The sequence below is a fragment of the Paramormyrops kingsleyae genome, chromosome 18, assembly GCF_048594095.1.
Source record: "Paramormyrops kingsleyae isolate MSU_618 chromosome 18, PKINGS_0.4, whole genome shotgun sequence".
NCBI lineage: Eukaryota > Metazoa > Chordata > Actinopteri > Osteoglossiformes > Mormyridae > Paramormyrops > Paramormyrops kingsleyae.
Genome location: NC_132814.1, coordinates 5091793 through 5105866, shown reverse-complemented (window position 1 = coordinate 5105866; position 14074 = coordinate 5091793). Strand labels below are relative to the sequence as shown.

General features: G+C 43.2%; 1 protein-coding gene across 1 annotated transcript in view; it reads right to left on the bottom strand.

Annotated features, from left to right (window-relative positions):
• Positions 1-14074, bottom strand: part of elnb (elastin b) — a 38165-nt gene that overhangs the window by 6039 nt on the left and 18052 nt on the right. The window contains exons 37-56 of the mRNA XM_072702083.1: positions 13405-13455; positions 12767-13216; positions 12432-12464; positions 11520-11570; positions 10673-11080; positions 10338-10370; positions 9517-9567; positions 8908-9231; positions 8573-8605; positions 7670-7720; positions 7103-7384; positions 6768-6800; positions 4589-4762; positions 4320-4352; positions 4033-4197; positions 3456-3488; positions 3313-3345; positions 2792-2923; positions 2327-2368; positions 1026-1067 (exon numbers count right to left, since the gene is read on the bottom strand). Of these exons, the coding sequence (XP_072558184.1) occupies positions 1026-1067; positions 2327-2368; positions 2792-2923; positions 3313-3345; positions 3456-3488; positions 4033-4197; positions 4320-4352; positions 4589-4762; positions 6768-6800; positions 7103-7384; positions 7670-7720; positions 8573-8605; positions 8908-9231; positions 9517-9567; positions 10338-10370; positions 10673-11080; positions 11520-11570; positions 12432-12464; positions 12767-13216; positions 13405-13455 (2454 nt within the window). The remainder of the gene's footprint in view (positions 1-1025; positions 1068-2326; positions 2369-2791; positions 2924-3312; positions 3346-3455; positions 3489-4032; positions 4198-4319; positions 4353-4588; positions 4763-6767; positions 6801-7102; positions 7385-7669; positions 7721-8572; positions 8606-8907; positions 9232-9516; positions 9568-10337; positions 10371-10672; positions 11081-11519; positions 11571-12431; positions 12465-12766; positions 13217-13404; positions 13456-14074) is intronic.

The following is a 14074-nucleotide window of genomic DNA, read 5'->3' as shown; positions in this document are numbered from 1 at the left end:
GGGTAGGAGAGAGTGGAAGTGAGGGAGTGTGTCATTTCTAACAATGCAACTGTGTGACAAAGAGGTGATGGTTCACAGCAGTGGTCACTAATCCTGCTCCAGAAGATATACCACCCTGCAGAGCTTAGTCCAGCCCTAATTTAACTCACCCAATACAGATACAGCGCCCACGGAATGACTCTTGTCATGCGTGCTTAATTCACTAAAAATGTTGCAGATATATTGGTTTTGTAACCAAAATTATGGCTTTATTAATTTGTTTATATATATATATATATATATATATATATATATAGAGAGAGAGAGAGAGAGAGAGTTTTAAATAAATAGTAGTTTTAAGTAAAACATGCATTTAAAGTAGTAACAAATTGAAACCTAAATTATAACTCTAAAAAGGGCTGTGCTGAGTTAAAATGTTTATTGACATAATAACATAAATGGAGTCCAGTTGCAATAGCATAGTGTGTGTAGTATCCCTTCAGAAGTCGATGACTATTGGAGTTAATAATAAAATGGCAAGAACACAGCTGGATGACTTAAAAAAATTGTACTTAACAAAAAGAAAATGTGTTGCTTGGCAATGGACTTTTGTTTTGATATGAAACCAATAAATCTGCTACATTTTTAAAGAATTAAGGAAGCGTCCCAGGAGTTTCTGTGAGCAGTGTAGGTGCTGGAGCCAACTGCACTGAAGCTAAGTTAGTACTAATACTGAGATGCCCCTGAAGGGCCTGATTACCTGTATCAGGTGTGTTAAATTAAGGGCGGCACCTAAATTCTGTGGAGGGGTAGATCTCCATGAGCATGGCTAGTGGTCTACAGGGTGTTTAACAGGGTCCTCTATCTGGGGAAACCCATCAAGAAAGGCATGGGGAGGGGGTGTCCTTGAGGCAGTGCACCTGCCGACACGGGGGGGCTGCTCAGCATTAGTGGGAAAATGGTGAGACAGGCACTTTTGAGGTTGTGGGGGCAACCATGACACTAGTTATCGTGGGAACTGCATGCGACCACTAGGTGAACCTTACTGGGCGATGGAGCTGTGTGAGCCACAACAGTGGCCGTCGCTCCTGCCAAAGAGACAACAGCATTCAACCTTTGCCACATCCGTATTTTTAAACCCTTATAGCAGGATTCCCCAATTTCTGGAGGGCCGGTCCGCGACACAGTTTGCAGATTTCCCTACTTTAAAATGTCTTATTTAGCTCACCAGCCTGGTTTAGCATGTGTGTCTGAGCAGGGAAATATGCAGACTATGTCACGGACTGGCCCTCCAGGACCGGATTTGGGGATCCCTGCTTTATAATATCTGCACATTGAAGGATTAGCACATACAGTAGCTGCTTATGTATTTCTACACTATTTCATAAGCTGTTTTTTTATGGGTCTTGTCACCGCTAAATTTGATTCATCCTGTCTACAGAGCCGGTCACAAAACAAGGTCACAGGAGCAGCAAAGTGCCGCTTAGTATTGTGTAGCATCCAAAAGCCTTTCCCCAGGTACTCACCCTGTCCCTGAGGTGTCAGACTTCTTTGCAAGTTAGGGACGGAAAGATTCACCAATTTGCATTGGTGCACCAGCATAGAAGTTCACGGTGTAATTGCTTCGATTTAACAAGTGTACATCAGATACAGACTGGGGTGAACTGGGAATGCATTGTTTCTAACATCTTTGCATTCATAAAATCTGATTTATTAATATATAATTATTAGTAAAGGCCCTTTGGCTTTATTATTTTAAAATGTGACCAATAATTTTCGACCAATAGTTATATATTTAGATTTAATACATCTCCCTAAAAACTGGTTCTGTATCTGTACCATATTGAATTGCATAGTGTCATATTATTTTTGTTGTCTCTCGTCGAATTGCATTGTGTTGAATCAAACTGTATCTAATCGCATTGTATCGCAATAGGAGTGAAACATTGTATCGCTTTAGTAGTTGCATCATATGTATCGTTAATGTATCGGATTGTTGGCAATGCATCAAGATGTGTATCTCATTAGCCTCGGTGAGGGAGATACACATCCCTACTGCAAGTTTTACAGCCCATGGAGACGAAACAACGACACAAACAAAAGTTTGCCTTTTCGGTACTAATGCGAGAACAGGACCACAGGGCTAGAGGGGGGGCATCTGGGGGGATGACTTATGTTATGATGTAATACTTTGCTGTGGACTGGGGAGAGCCAACTGGGGAGATTTTGTCCTGTGATGCAATTCATAGGCACACCCTTGGCATTTTCATAAATAAATCTTTGAGAAGTTAGAAGCATGGATGAAAAAGTACCATTTCTATTTGATTTAAATATATTAAGAACAGACCTAAGATTTTAGTTTCTCCAGGTGCCTGCGTTGGTCCCTTTGCTGTAAGACATAGAAAATGATAATGAAACAGTAAAACGATGCAACATACATCACAGCTGGGGTTAGTGAACTAAACAACAGATCCCCACTGTCTCTTGATTACGAATGTCCAAAACTGTTGTTTTTACAGGTTTCAACCGAGTATTTTTACTGCGTAAGATACATAGCATTTAAAACTTTGTATGTACTTAACTGAGCTACTGATAAATGTTAAACTGAAATGAAAAGTTAATTTGCAATAAACTTACTTGCGACTGATAGGTCTAAACAGGCCCTTAACAATGGAATGTGCTGCCAGTTCTCCCTAAATGCATACCTCAGCGCAGCTCATGTGAGCAACATAAACCATAGCAATGTGAGGTTAGGAGAATGCAGTGTGCCATTGAAGACAGCGAATCAGATGCAGCAGCAGTCAAAATGCACCTGGGTTTCCACCGTCAACGAGTGGTGCTCCAGTGGTTCCCGGGACCCTTGTTGCCGTACCTCCAGATGCCGTGCTAGAGATTCGATCCACACCTATTGCTCCCAGAACCCCTTCACCGACAGCAGGGACACCTACAGGACAGGGCTGAACTTGTTATACTGACGACAGTCCACATTTTTGCTGGGAGCTGGGAGGGAGCAGAAATGTGGACTGGCTGGCAGGGAGCTGGGGGTGGGGGGGACGTGGACTGTCTGTGGGTCCCTGTGTACCAGGTAGGGAAACACTAAACTAGATCTCTTATACCAGGGGTAGGGAACCTGATCCATGGAGAGCTGGTGTGGGTTTTTGAGATGACCTCTGTCAGCACTGGAGTTGAGAACCACTGTTTTATTATTGGCTGATTGAGAGATCATCCCACAAACCTGCACCCACATCGGCCCACAATGGATCTATGGTTTATTAGACTAAGCAATATTCTATGCAATTATTAGACATACTACAAACAACAAGATGTTCTTACCAGGTTTTGGGGGCTTAACACCTCCACCATGCCCTTTAATACAAGGAAGCAACACAAAACATTAGTACTGTACTGTAAGTGATTATCCCAATTGGTGATTAATGATTATCGTGTTGGAATAATATATAACAAGATGCTCTTACCAGGTTTTGGGGGCTTACCGCCTCCACCATACCCTTTAAAACAAGGAAGCAACACAAAACATTAGTACTGTACTGTAAGCGATTATCCCCACTAGTGATTACTGATTATCATGGTGGGACAACACAACAGTCTCATAACTGTATACCACACATTATTTCATGGTTATGGTGACCCCTGCATGGCTTTACACTCTTTACACATAAACTACTGTCTCTGCATTGATGTCTCTCAAAAACAAAACAAGCAATGCTAGACTAGTGGCCAAGACTGTGGAAACACCTATTACTTTTGGCATTATGCTTTAAAAAATGTTTGATTGTTTCTAAACAATCAAATAATGTTACTAATATCATACATTGGATGAATAAATAAGTTCCTGGAGCAACAGCTGGATAAAGTTCTGCAATCTCTAAAAATTGTAACTGTTTCCACAATTTTGCCCCCCAGTGTAGATCCTGCTTGAGCTCAAACTCAATCATAATTCCAGTCCTTTTACCACTATGCACCTGCTCTGTGTTGCAGGCTTGGCTTTGACTGTGATTATAATTACAGTGTAGGAATTCATTCCATACTTACCTCCAGGTCCAACTCCGAATCCAATCTGGGGGATCCCCACAGAACCTGGAACTCCTGCGACTCCTGGGACGGCTCCAGCACCAGGGACGAGTCCGGCACCAAATCCATATCCAAGACCTGGAACTGCACCGGGAATTCCAAATCCTCCTGCGACTCCACCTGGACCTGCATGAAAGATCGCAAGGACAGTCAATCTGTATTTTAAATTGGTATTATGGAATCCCATTAAATGTGTAAGAGTGAGTGAATTTGGCAGAAATTAAGTTAATTTTAATTAAAAGGCATACCATATTTAAGAGCTTTGAGCCCACCGGGATACCCTGTGACACAAAATACATAAGATTGACTGCTATACAAATGGCAAATATGCTGTCTTTATAAATAATTTATATGTAACAGCCATTCCAGATGCATTGACTTGTTAACTTGCTATTACTGTAACTTGACAGAATAGTAACAGAAGGACAGCATCCTGCACCTCCTGGTACCCCTCCTAATCCAGGTACTGCACCTCCTGGGATTCCTCCTGGTACCCCTCCTAATCCGGGTACTGCACCTCCTGGGATTCCTCCTGGGATTCCTCCTGGTACCCCTCCTAATCCGGGTACTGCACCTCCTGGGATTCCTCCTGGTACCCCTCCTAATCCGGGTACTGCACCTCCTGGGATTCCTCCTGGTACCCCTCCTAATCCGGGTACTGCACCTCCTGGGATTCCTCCATTAGCTCCTACTGGAATGACGCAGACACAAGTTTTGGTACACTCATACTCATTAAACACTCTACAAGAGTGTTTCCCAATCCAGTCCTCGGGGACCCACGTGTTTGCTCCCTTCCAGCTCCCAGTAGGACGGTATGTGGGACCCCAAGGGCCAGTTTGGGAAAAATTGCTCTACAGTGATATTAAGGCCACAATGAACACATCTAAAGGCCAATATGAGCTCATTAACATGAGGAAGGCTCAGAGGCAGTGAAAAGTGAGTGATGGCTGGTGAAAAAAAATCTTGGTGGGGCTGATGTACCAATAAATTTCCCTTCCTAGTCCAGTATAAGCATTCAAATGAACAGTCAGAAAATGACAACAATTTCACAATCATAATTTAATTTCCTTCTCAAAATCAGCAGTTTCACAGATAAAGTAAATTAACAATTTACAGCTATATTAGGCTCCATTTATGCTTTGGAAAGGAATGGTATCCAATACAATACAATACTCAAGTTCTGTTGTAGGCTTTAACTTTCTCCTTACTTGGCTGGGTGATATTTATTTTGGGCTTGTCGGGTCCCAGCTCCTTAACGTGGATTTTTTCCACCATCATCCTTCTCGCAAAAGGGTGATTCAATAACGATCTCACCGAATTTGGTGGAAGCTGCCCCTCAACTGTCGTTGTCGCCATCATCTCTCTCTGACTGACTGCCCTGAGATCAGTCCAAAACTTTGCCGCATTTTCTGTAGCAGGGGCGAAATTTCCAGCGCCCCAAAACCATTTATTTCAGCGATGCTGATAGGCCAAATCTTTATTATTTTCGCCTAGCGACCATACACGATTGGCTATTTCGCTGCACTTCTGGGGCGCTTTGATGAGCGCCCAAGAAAAGAAATGATTGGTGGAAATCTGTCAGTGGAAATTCATTGTTGAATGAGAGTCAGTTGGTGGAAATGTTGTTTAAATAATTCAGATTACATGTAGGTACACACTATTAAGTAAAACTGACAATGATAATATATATATATATATATATATATATATATATATATATTATTTTTATATATTTTATATTCCCCCCACATCTAGGAGGGTGGCGCCCGAGCGCCCCCTATGGGCCAGCCGCCACTGTTCAGAGGTACAGTTGAGTTTTTCCCATTTATTCGATCCCACATAATTTTGTTAATACACTGAACATACACTGATTTATGATTTGCTCATTCTTGATTGCAGAAACACCTTTGAGGCATTTGTAACTACTGGGATATCGAGGCCCAATCCAAATGTCCACAATCACGGAGTCACACACTTTGAAAAGGGTTCCTGCTAAGTCCTTGAGGGCTTAGGACCGTCCCACTATCATATCGTCAAGTGCATGAGGGCACTCTCACACTTCTTTCCATCCATCCAACCATTGTCCAACCTGCTTATTCTACTGGGTCGCGGGGGGTCCGGAGCCTATCCTGGAAGCAATGGGCACGAGGCAGGGAACAACCCTGGATGGGGGGCCAGCCGATCGCAGGGCACACACACACCAGTCACTCACACATGCACACCTAAGGGCAATTTAGCAACGCCAATTAGCCTCAGCATTTCTCTTTTTGGTTAATGATGTTGTTTTGACAAAAAAAGAGTAAAACCATTATTTGACAATTATCTCTCATCCACTCTGTAAGGCAAAAGCCTGGAACACGTTCAATTAATCCCTTAAGTGCCTTGGCTGCGAAGAAAGTGCAAATCCTAAAATTAAATAGTCCCATACCAACAATAGTAAAGAACATGTTTTGGTTCCCAGGTGACGTCAATTAAGTCTGTAAGGATTAAGGGCTTAGGCCTTCAGGGGACATTTGGACTGGGCCCCATACTTTTAAATGCTAAATGTGGAAGGACCCCGGATCAGTCCTAAACCAGTGCCTGTTCATAAAAACTGTGACTGTAAATTTGCTCACAGAAAATGTACTTTAAGGCTTATATTTACAAAAGTCTTACAGAAATGCAGAGCTTATAAGCATGAATGGTCCTGATCTTACCATATTTACGTGCTTTAGCACTTGCTCCATATGCTGCAACGTAAAATGACAAATTAAACACATTAAACCGGTCTGACCTGTTTTAGACATAGGTTTGGGTTCTCAACATCATTTTCATAAATCAATCAAATTACCCATGACCTGCCACCCTTAAACACGCAAAGTCACCTTATGGGGAATTTCGCTTGTATAACAGGTCTAATAATTATAATCCTTAAGATACAAGTGTTCATAAATCCATCTTTTCTTTGGCCACACCCGTGGCTTCTTATACCAAGTATATGCCTCACTATTCATACATCATGCACCTTATGTTCTCCATTATCCTAAATTACCTCCTGGTATTCCTAGACTTCCTGGAATTCCTCCAGGAACACCAGAAACACCTGGAATTCCACCAACTGCTGCAGGAAGACCAGCAACGCCTCCAGGAACTACACCAGTTCCTCCAGGAATTCCACCAACTCCTCCCGGGACACCAGCAACACCTCCGGGAACTCCACTAACTCCTCCAGGAAGGCCAGCAACTCCTCCAGGAACGCCACCAACTCCTCCAGGAAGGCCAGCAACTCCTCCGGGAACTCCACCAACTCCTCCAGGAATTCTACCGATGCCTCCTGGAATGCCAATAAATGCATTGCCATAGAATAAGCTGTGATAGAATAATAAAGCTGGGAGAAGTAATGACTGTAGTGCAGTGTGGAGTAATGGCTATAGCGCTCTGTGGAGTAATGACTGTAGTGCAGTGTGGAATAACGACAGTAGTGCCCTGTGAAGTAATGACTATTATGCAGTGTGCAGTAATGGCTATAATACAGTGTGGAGTAATGAGTATACTACTGTATGGAGTAATAACTGTAGTGCTCTGTGGAGTAATGACTGTGGTGCTTTAGGGACATTACCATATTTAGCTGCTTTGGCCTGGGCTTTAGCCAGACTGAGTGCACCCACACCTGCAGAAAGAGCACACAAGATTTCAGAAAGACATCAACAGTGCCTCAACCCAAGACTTGGGTATGGGTGGTAAGGACATGCTCCTATCAACCCTGTTGGAGTACTGAATTGTCCCTACCAATATTTTTTAGCACCAGAGTCACAGACTTTGAAAAGGGTTCCTGCTAAGACCTTGAGGGCTTAGGGCCGTCCCATTATCATATCATCAAGTGCATGAGGGCACTCTCACACTCTTTGCCTGTGGGAATTACCCACAATTCCTAGTGTTGTGATGTGAAACACGGGATTACCAGGGGAAGCTCAGAAGTGTAAATGGTAAACAAACCATTTCTTTTAATTTTTGGTTAATGATGTTGTTTTGACAAAAAAAGAGTAAAACCATTATTTGACAATTATCTCTCATCCACTCTGTAAGGCAAAAGCCTGGAACACGTTCAATTAGTTCCTTAAGTGCCTTGGCCGCGAAGAAAGTGCAAATCCTAAAATTAAATAGTCCCATACCAACAATAGTAAAGAACATGTTTTGGTCTTTTCAAGGTAATGTCGCTATGTGCTGTAACATTCCTATTTAAACATGTCAGGCCCTTGTAACCTCTTGCACTCAATGACTTCCCAGGTGACGTCAATTAAGTCTGTAAGGATTAAGGGCTTAGGCCTTCAGGGGACATTTGGACTGGGCCCCATACTTTTAAATGCTAAATGTGGAAGGACCCCGGATCAGCCCTAAACCAGTGCCTGTTCATAAAAACTGTGACTGTAAATTTGCTCACAGAAAATGTACTTTAAGGCTTATATTTACAAAAGTCTTACAGAAATGCGGAGCTTATAAGCATGAATGGTCCTGATCTTACCATATTTACGTGCTTTAGCACTTGCTCCATATGCTGCAACGTAAAATGACAAATTAAACACATTAAACCGGCCTGACCTGTTTAAGACATAGGTTTGGGTCCTCAACATCATTTTCACAAATCAATCAAATTACCCATGACCTGCCACCCTTAAACACGCAAAGTCACTTTATGGGGAATTTCACTTGTATAACAGGTCTAATAATTATAATCCTTAAGATACAAGTGCTCATAAATCCATCTTTTCTTTGGCCACACCCGTGGCTTCTTATACCAAGTATATGCCTCACTATTCATACATCATGCACCTTATGTTCTCCATTATCCTAAATTACCTCCTGGTATTCCTAGACTTCCTGGAATTCCTCCAGGAACACCAGAAACACCTGGAATTCCACCAACTACTGCAGGAAGACCAGCAACGCCTCCAGGAACTACACCAGTTCCTCCAGGAAATCCACCAACTGCTCCCGGGACACCAGCAACACCTCCGGGAAGTCGACCAACTCCTCCAGGAAGGCCAGCAACTCCTCCAGGAACGCCACCAACTCCTCCAGGAAGGCCAGAAACTCCTCCGGGAACTCCACCAACTCCTCCAGGAAGGCCAGAAACACCTCCGGGAACTCCACCAACTCCTCCAGGAATTCTACCGATGCCTCCTGGAATGCCAATAAATGCATTGCCATAGAATAAGCTGTGATAGAATAATAAAGCTGGGAGAAGTAATGACTGCAGTGCAGTGTAAAGTAATGACTATAGCGCTCTGTGGAGTAATGACTGTAGTGCAGTGTGGAATAACGACAGTAATGCCCTGTGAAGTAATGACTATTGTGCAGTGTGGAGTAATGGCTATAATGCAGTGTGGAGTAATGAGTATACTACTGTTTGGAGTAATGACTGTAGTGCTCTGTGGAGTAATGACTGTGGTGCTTTAGGGACATTACCATATTTAGCTGCTTTGGCCTGGGCTTTAGCCAGACTGAGTGCACCCACACCTGCAGAAAGAGCACACAAGATTTCAGAAAGACATCAACAGTGCCTCAACCCAAGACTTGGGTATGGGTGGTAAGGACATGCTCCTATCAACCCTGTTGGAGTACTGAATTGTCCCTACTAATATTTTTTAGCACCAGAGTCACAGACTTTGAAAAGGGTTCCTGCTAAGACCTTGAGGGCTTAGGGCCGTCCCACTATCATATCATCAAGTGCATGAGGGCACTCTCGCAGTCTTTGCCTGTAGGAATTACCCACAATTCCTAGTGTTGTGATGTGAAACACGGGATTACCAGGGGAAGCTCAGAAGTGTAAATGGTAAACAAACCATTTCTTTTACTTTTTGGTTAATGATGTTGTTTTGACAAAAAAAGAGTAAAACCATTATTTGACAATTATCTCTCATCCACTCTGTAAGGCAAAAGCCTGGAACACGTTCAATTAATCCCTTAAGTGCCTTGGCTGCGAAGAAAGTGCAAATCCTAAAATTAAATAGTCCCATACCAACAATAGTAAAGAACATGTTTTGGTTCCCAGGTGACGTCAATTAAGTCTGTAAGGATTAAGGGCTTAGGCCTTCAGGGGACATTTGGACTGGGCCCCATACTTTTAAATGCTAAATGTGGAAGGACCCCGGATCAGTCCTAAACCAGTGCCTGTTCATAAAAACTGTGACTGTAAATTTGCTCACAGAAAATGTACTTTAAGGCTTATATTTACAAAAGTCTTACAGAAATGCAGAGCTTATAAGCATGAATGGTCCTGATCTTACCATATTTACGTGCTTTAGCACTTGCTCCATATGCTGCAACGTAAAATGACAAATTAAACACATTAAACCGGTCTGACCTGTTTTAGACATAGGTTTGGGTTCTCAACATCATTTTCACAAATCAATCAAATTACCCATGACCTGCCACCCTTAAACACGCAAAGTCACTTTATGAGGAATTTCGCTTGTATAACAGGTCTAATAATTATAATCCTTAAGATACAAGTGTTCATAAATCCATCTTTTCTTTGGCCACACCCGTGGCTTCTTATACCAAGTATATGCCTCACTATTCATACATCATGCACCTTATGTTCTCCATTATCCTAAATTACCTCCTGGTATTCCTAGACTTCCTGGAATTCCTCCAGGAACACCAGAAACACCTGGAATTCCACCAACTACTGCAGGAAGACCAGCAACGCCTCCAGGAACTACACCAGTTCCTCCAGGAAATCCACCAACTCCTCCCGGGACACCAGAAACACCTCCGGTCACTCCACCAACTCCTCCAGGAAGGCCACCAACTCCTCCGGGAATGCCACCAACTCCTCCAGGAAGGCCAGCAACTCCTCCGGGAACTCCACCAACTCCTCCAGGAAGACTAGCAACTCCTCCCGGAACGCCACCAACTCCTCCAGGAAAGCCAGCAACACCTCCAGGAACTCCACCAACTCCTCCAGGAAGGCCAGCAGCTCCTCCGGGAACTCTACCAACTACTCCAGGAATTCTACCGATGCCTCCTGGAATGCCAATAAATACATTGCCATAGAATAAGCTGTGATAGAATAATAAAGCTGGGAGAAGTAATGACTGTAGTGCAGTGTGGAGTAATGACTATAGCGCTTTGTGGAGTAATGACTGTAGTGCAGTGTGGAATAATGACAGTAGTGCCTCCTGGAATGCCAATAAATGCATTGCCATAGAATAAGCTGTGATAGAATAATAAAGCCGGGAGAAGTAATGACTGTAGTGCAGTGTGGAGTAATGACTATAGCGCTCTGTGGAGTAATGACTGTAGTGCAGTGTGGAATAACGACAGTAGTGCCCTGTGAAGTAATGACTATTGTGCAGTGTGGAGTAATGGCTATAATGCAGTGTGGAGTAATGAGTATACTACTGTTTGGAGTAATGACTGTAGTGCTCTGTGGAGTAATGACTGTGGTGCTTTAGGGACATTACCATATTTAGCTGCTTTGGCCTGGGCTTTAGCCAGACTGAGTGCACCCACACCTGCAGAAAGAGCACACAAGATTTCAGAAAGACATCATCAGTGCCTCAACCCAAGATTTGGGTATGGGTGGTAAGGACATGCTCCTATCAACCCTATTGGAGTATTGAATTGTCCCTACCAATATTTTGTTGCGCCAGAGTCACAGACTTTGAAAAGGGTTCCTGCTAAGACCTTGAGGGCTTAGGGCCGTCCCACTATCATATCATCAAGTGCACGAGGGCACTCTCACACTCTTTGCCTGTGGGAATTACCCACAATTCCTAGTGTTGTGATGTGAAACACGGGGTTACCAGGGGAAGCTCAGAAGTGTAAATGGTAAACAAACCATTTCTTCTAATTTTTGGTTAATGATGTTGTATTGACAAAAAAAGAGTAAAACCATTATTTGACAATTATCTCTCATCCACTCCGTAAGGCAAAAGCCTGGAACACGTTCAAGTTAGGCAGTCAATCCCTTAAGTGCCTTGGCCGCGAAGAAAGTGCAAATCCTAAAATTAAATAGTCCCATACCAACAATAGTAAAGAACATGTTTTGGTTTTTTCAAGGTAATGTCGCTATATGCTGTAACATTCCTATTTAAACATGTCAGGCCCTTGTAACCTCTTGCACTCAATGACTTCCCAGGTGACATCAATTAAGTCTGTAAGGATTAAGGACTTAGGCCTTCAGGGGACATTTGGACTGGGCTCCATACTTTTAAATGCTAAATGTGGAAGGACCCCGGATCAGCCCTAAACCAGTGCCTGTTCATAAAAACTGTGACTGTAAATTTGCTCACAGAAAATATACTTTAAGGCTTATATTTACAAAAGTCTTACAGAAATGCGGAGCTTACAAGCATGAATGGTCCTGATCTTACCATATTTACGTGCTTTAGCACTTGCTCCATATACTGCAACGTAAAATGACAAATTAAACACATTAAACCGGTCTGACCTGTTTTAGACATAGGTTTGGGTTCTCAACATCATTTTCACAAATCAATCAAATTACCCATGACCTGCCACCCTTAAACACGCAAAGTCACTTTATGGGGAATTTCGCTTGTATAACAGGTCTAATAATTATAATCCTTAAGATACAAGTGCTCATAAATCCATCTTTTCTTTGGCCACACCCGTGGCTTCTTATACCAAGTATATGCCTCACTATTCATACATCATGCACCTTATGTTCTCCATTATCCTAAATTACCTCCTGGTATTCCTAGACTTCCTGGAATTCCTCCGGGAACACCAGAAACACCTGGAATTCCACCAACTGCTGCAGGAAGACCAGCAACGCCTCCAGGAACTACACCAGTTCCTCCAGGAAATCCACCAACTCCTCCCGGGACACCAGCAACACCTCCGGGAACTCCACTAACTCCTCCAGGAAGGCCAGCAACTCCTCCGGGAACGCCACCAACTCCTCCAGGAAGGCCAGCAACTCCTCCGGGAATGCCACCAACTCCTCCAGGAAGGCCACCAACTCCTCCAGGAAGGCCAGCAACTCCTCCGGGAATGCCACCAACTCCTCCAGGAAGGCCACCAACTCCTCCAGGAAGGCCAGCAACTCCTCCGGGAATGCCACCAACTCCTCCAGGAAGGCCACCAACTCCTCCAGGAAGGCCAGCAACTCCTCCGGGAATTCTACTGATGCCTCCTGGAATGCCAATAAATGCATTGCCATAGAATAAGTTGTGATAGAATAATAAAGCTGGGAGAAGTAATGACTGTAGTGCAGTGTGGAGTAATGACTATAGTGCCTGTGAAGTAATGACTATTGTGCAGTGTGGAGTAATGGCTGTAGTGCAGTGTGGAGTAATGACTGTGGTGCTTTAGGGTCATTACCGTATTTAGCTGCTTTGGCCTGAGCTTTAGCCAGACTGAGTGCACCCACACCTGCAGAAAGAGCACACAAGATTTCAGAAAGACATCAACAGTGCCTCAACCCAAGACTTGGGTATGGGTGGTAAGGACATGCTCCTATCAACCCTGTTGGAGTACTGAATTGTCCCTACCAATATGTTTTAGCGCTGTTTAGTGCGAAATCAAGCATGCATCCCAATATTTTTTCATTCCTCGTCTGCACTCACTAGCTCATTGTTGCCCTTTTTAAAGTTCACAGAGGAAATTAGGGAAGGAAATTACACATATCGAGGTTCACCCTGATGTGTGTGGCTTGTGACTTCCAGAAATGCCTGGGAGTGTGCAGCCACTGGAGAATTTTTGCATGGCTTCAGTGAGTAATCTTTTGTGAGGGCACAGAGTGCTAAGCTCACGGTGACAAGCAAGCTTCATTCACTTTTACATTTAATGCTCACTGTGCTGGCAACAAATGATATAGCTAATGTCTCGTGGTTTTATGTAAAGGTTCCTTAGGGTTTTCCAAATTAGTTATTGTTGCATCTTTACTATTCTTTAATTCTTGCACTTTGACTTTGATATTTTTATTATTGTCTATTTTTATAATTCATTTAGTTCGAAAACATATTTTATGAGTAAATTGTTGCAGTTAAAA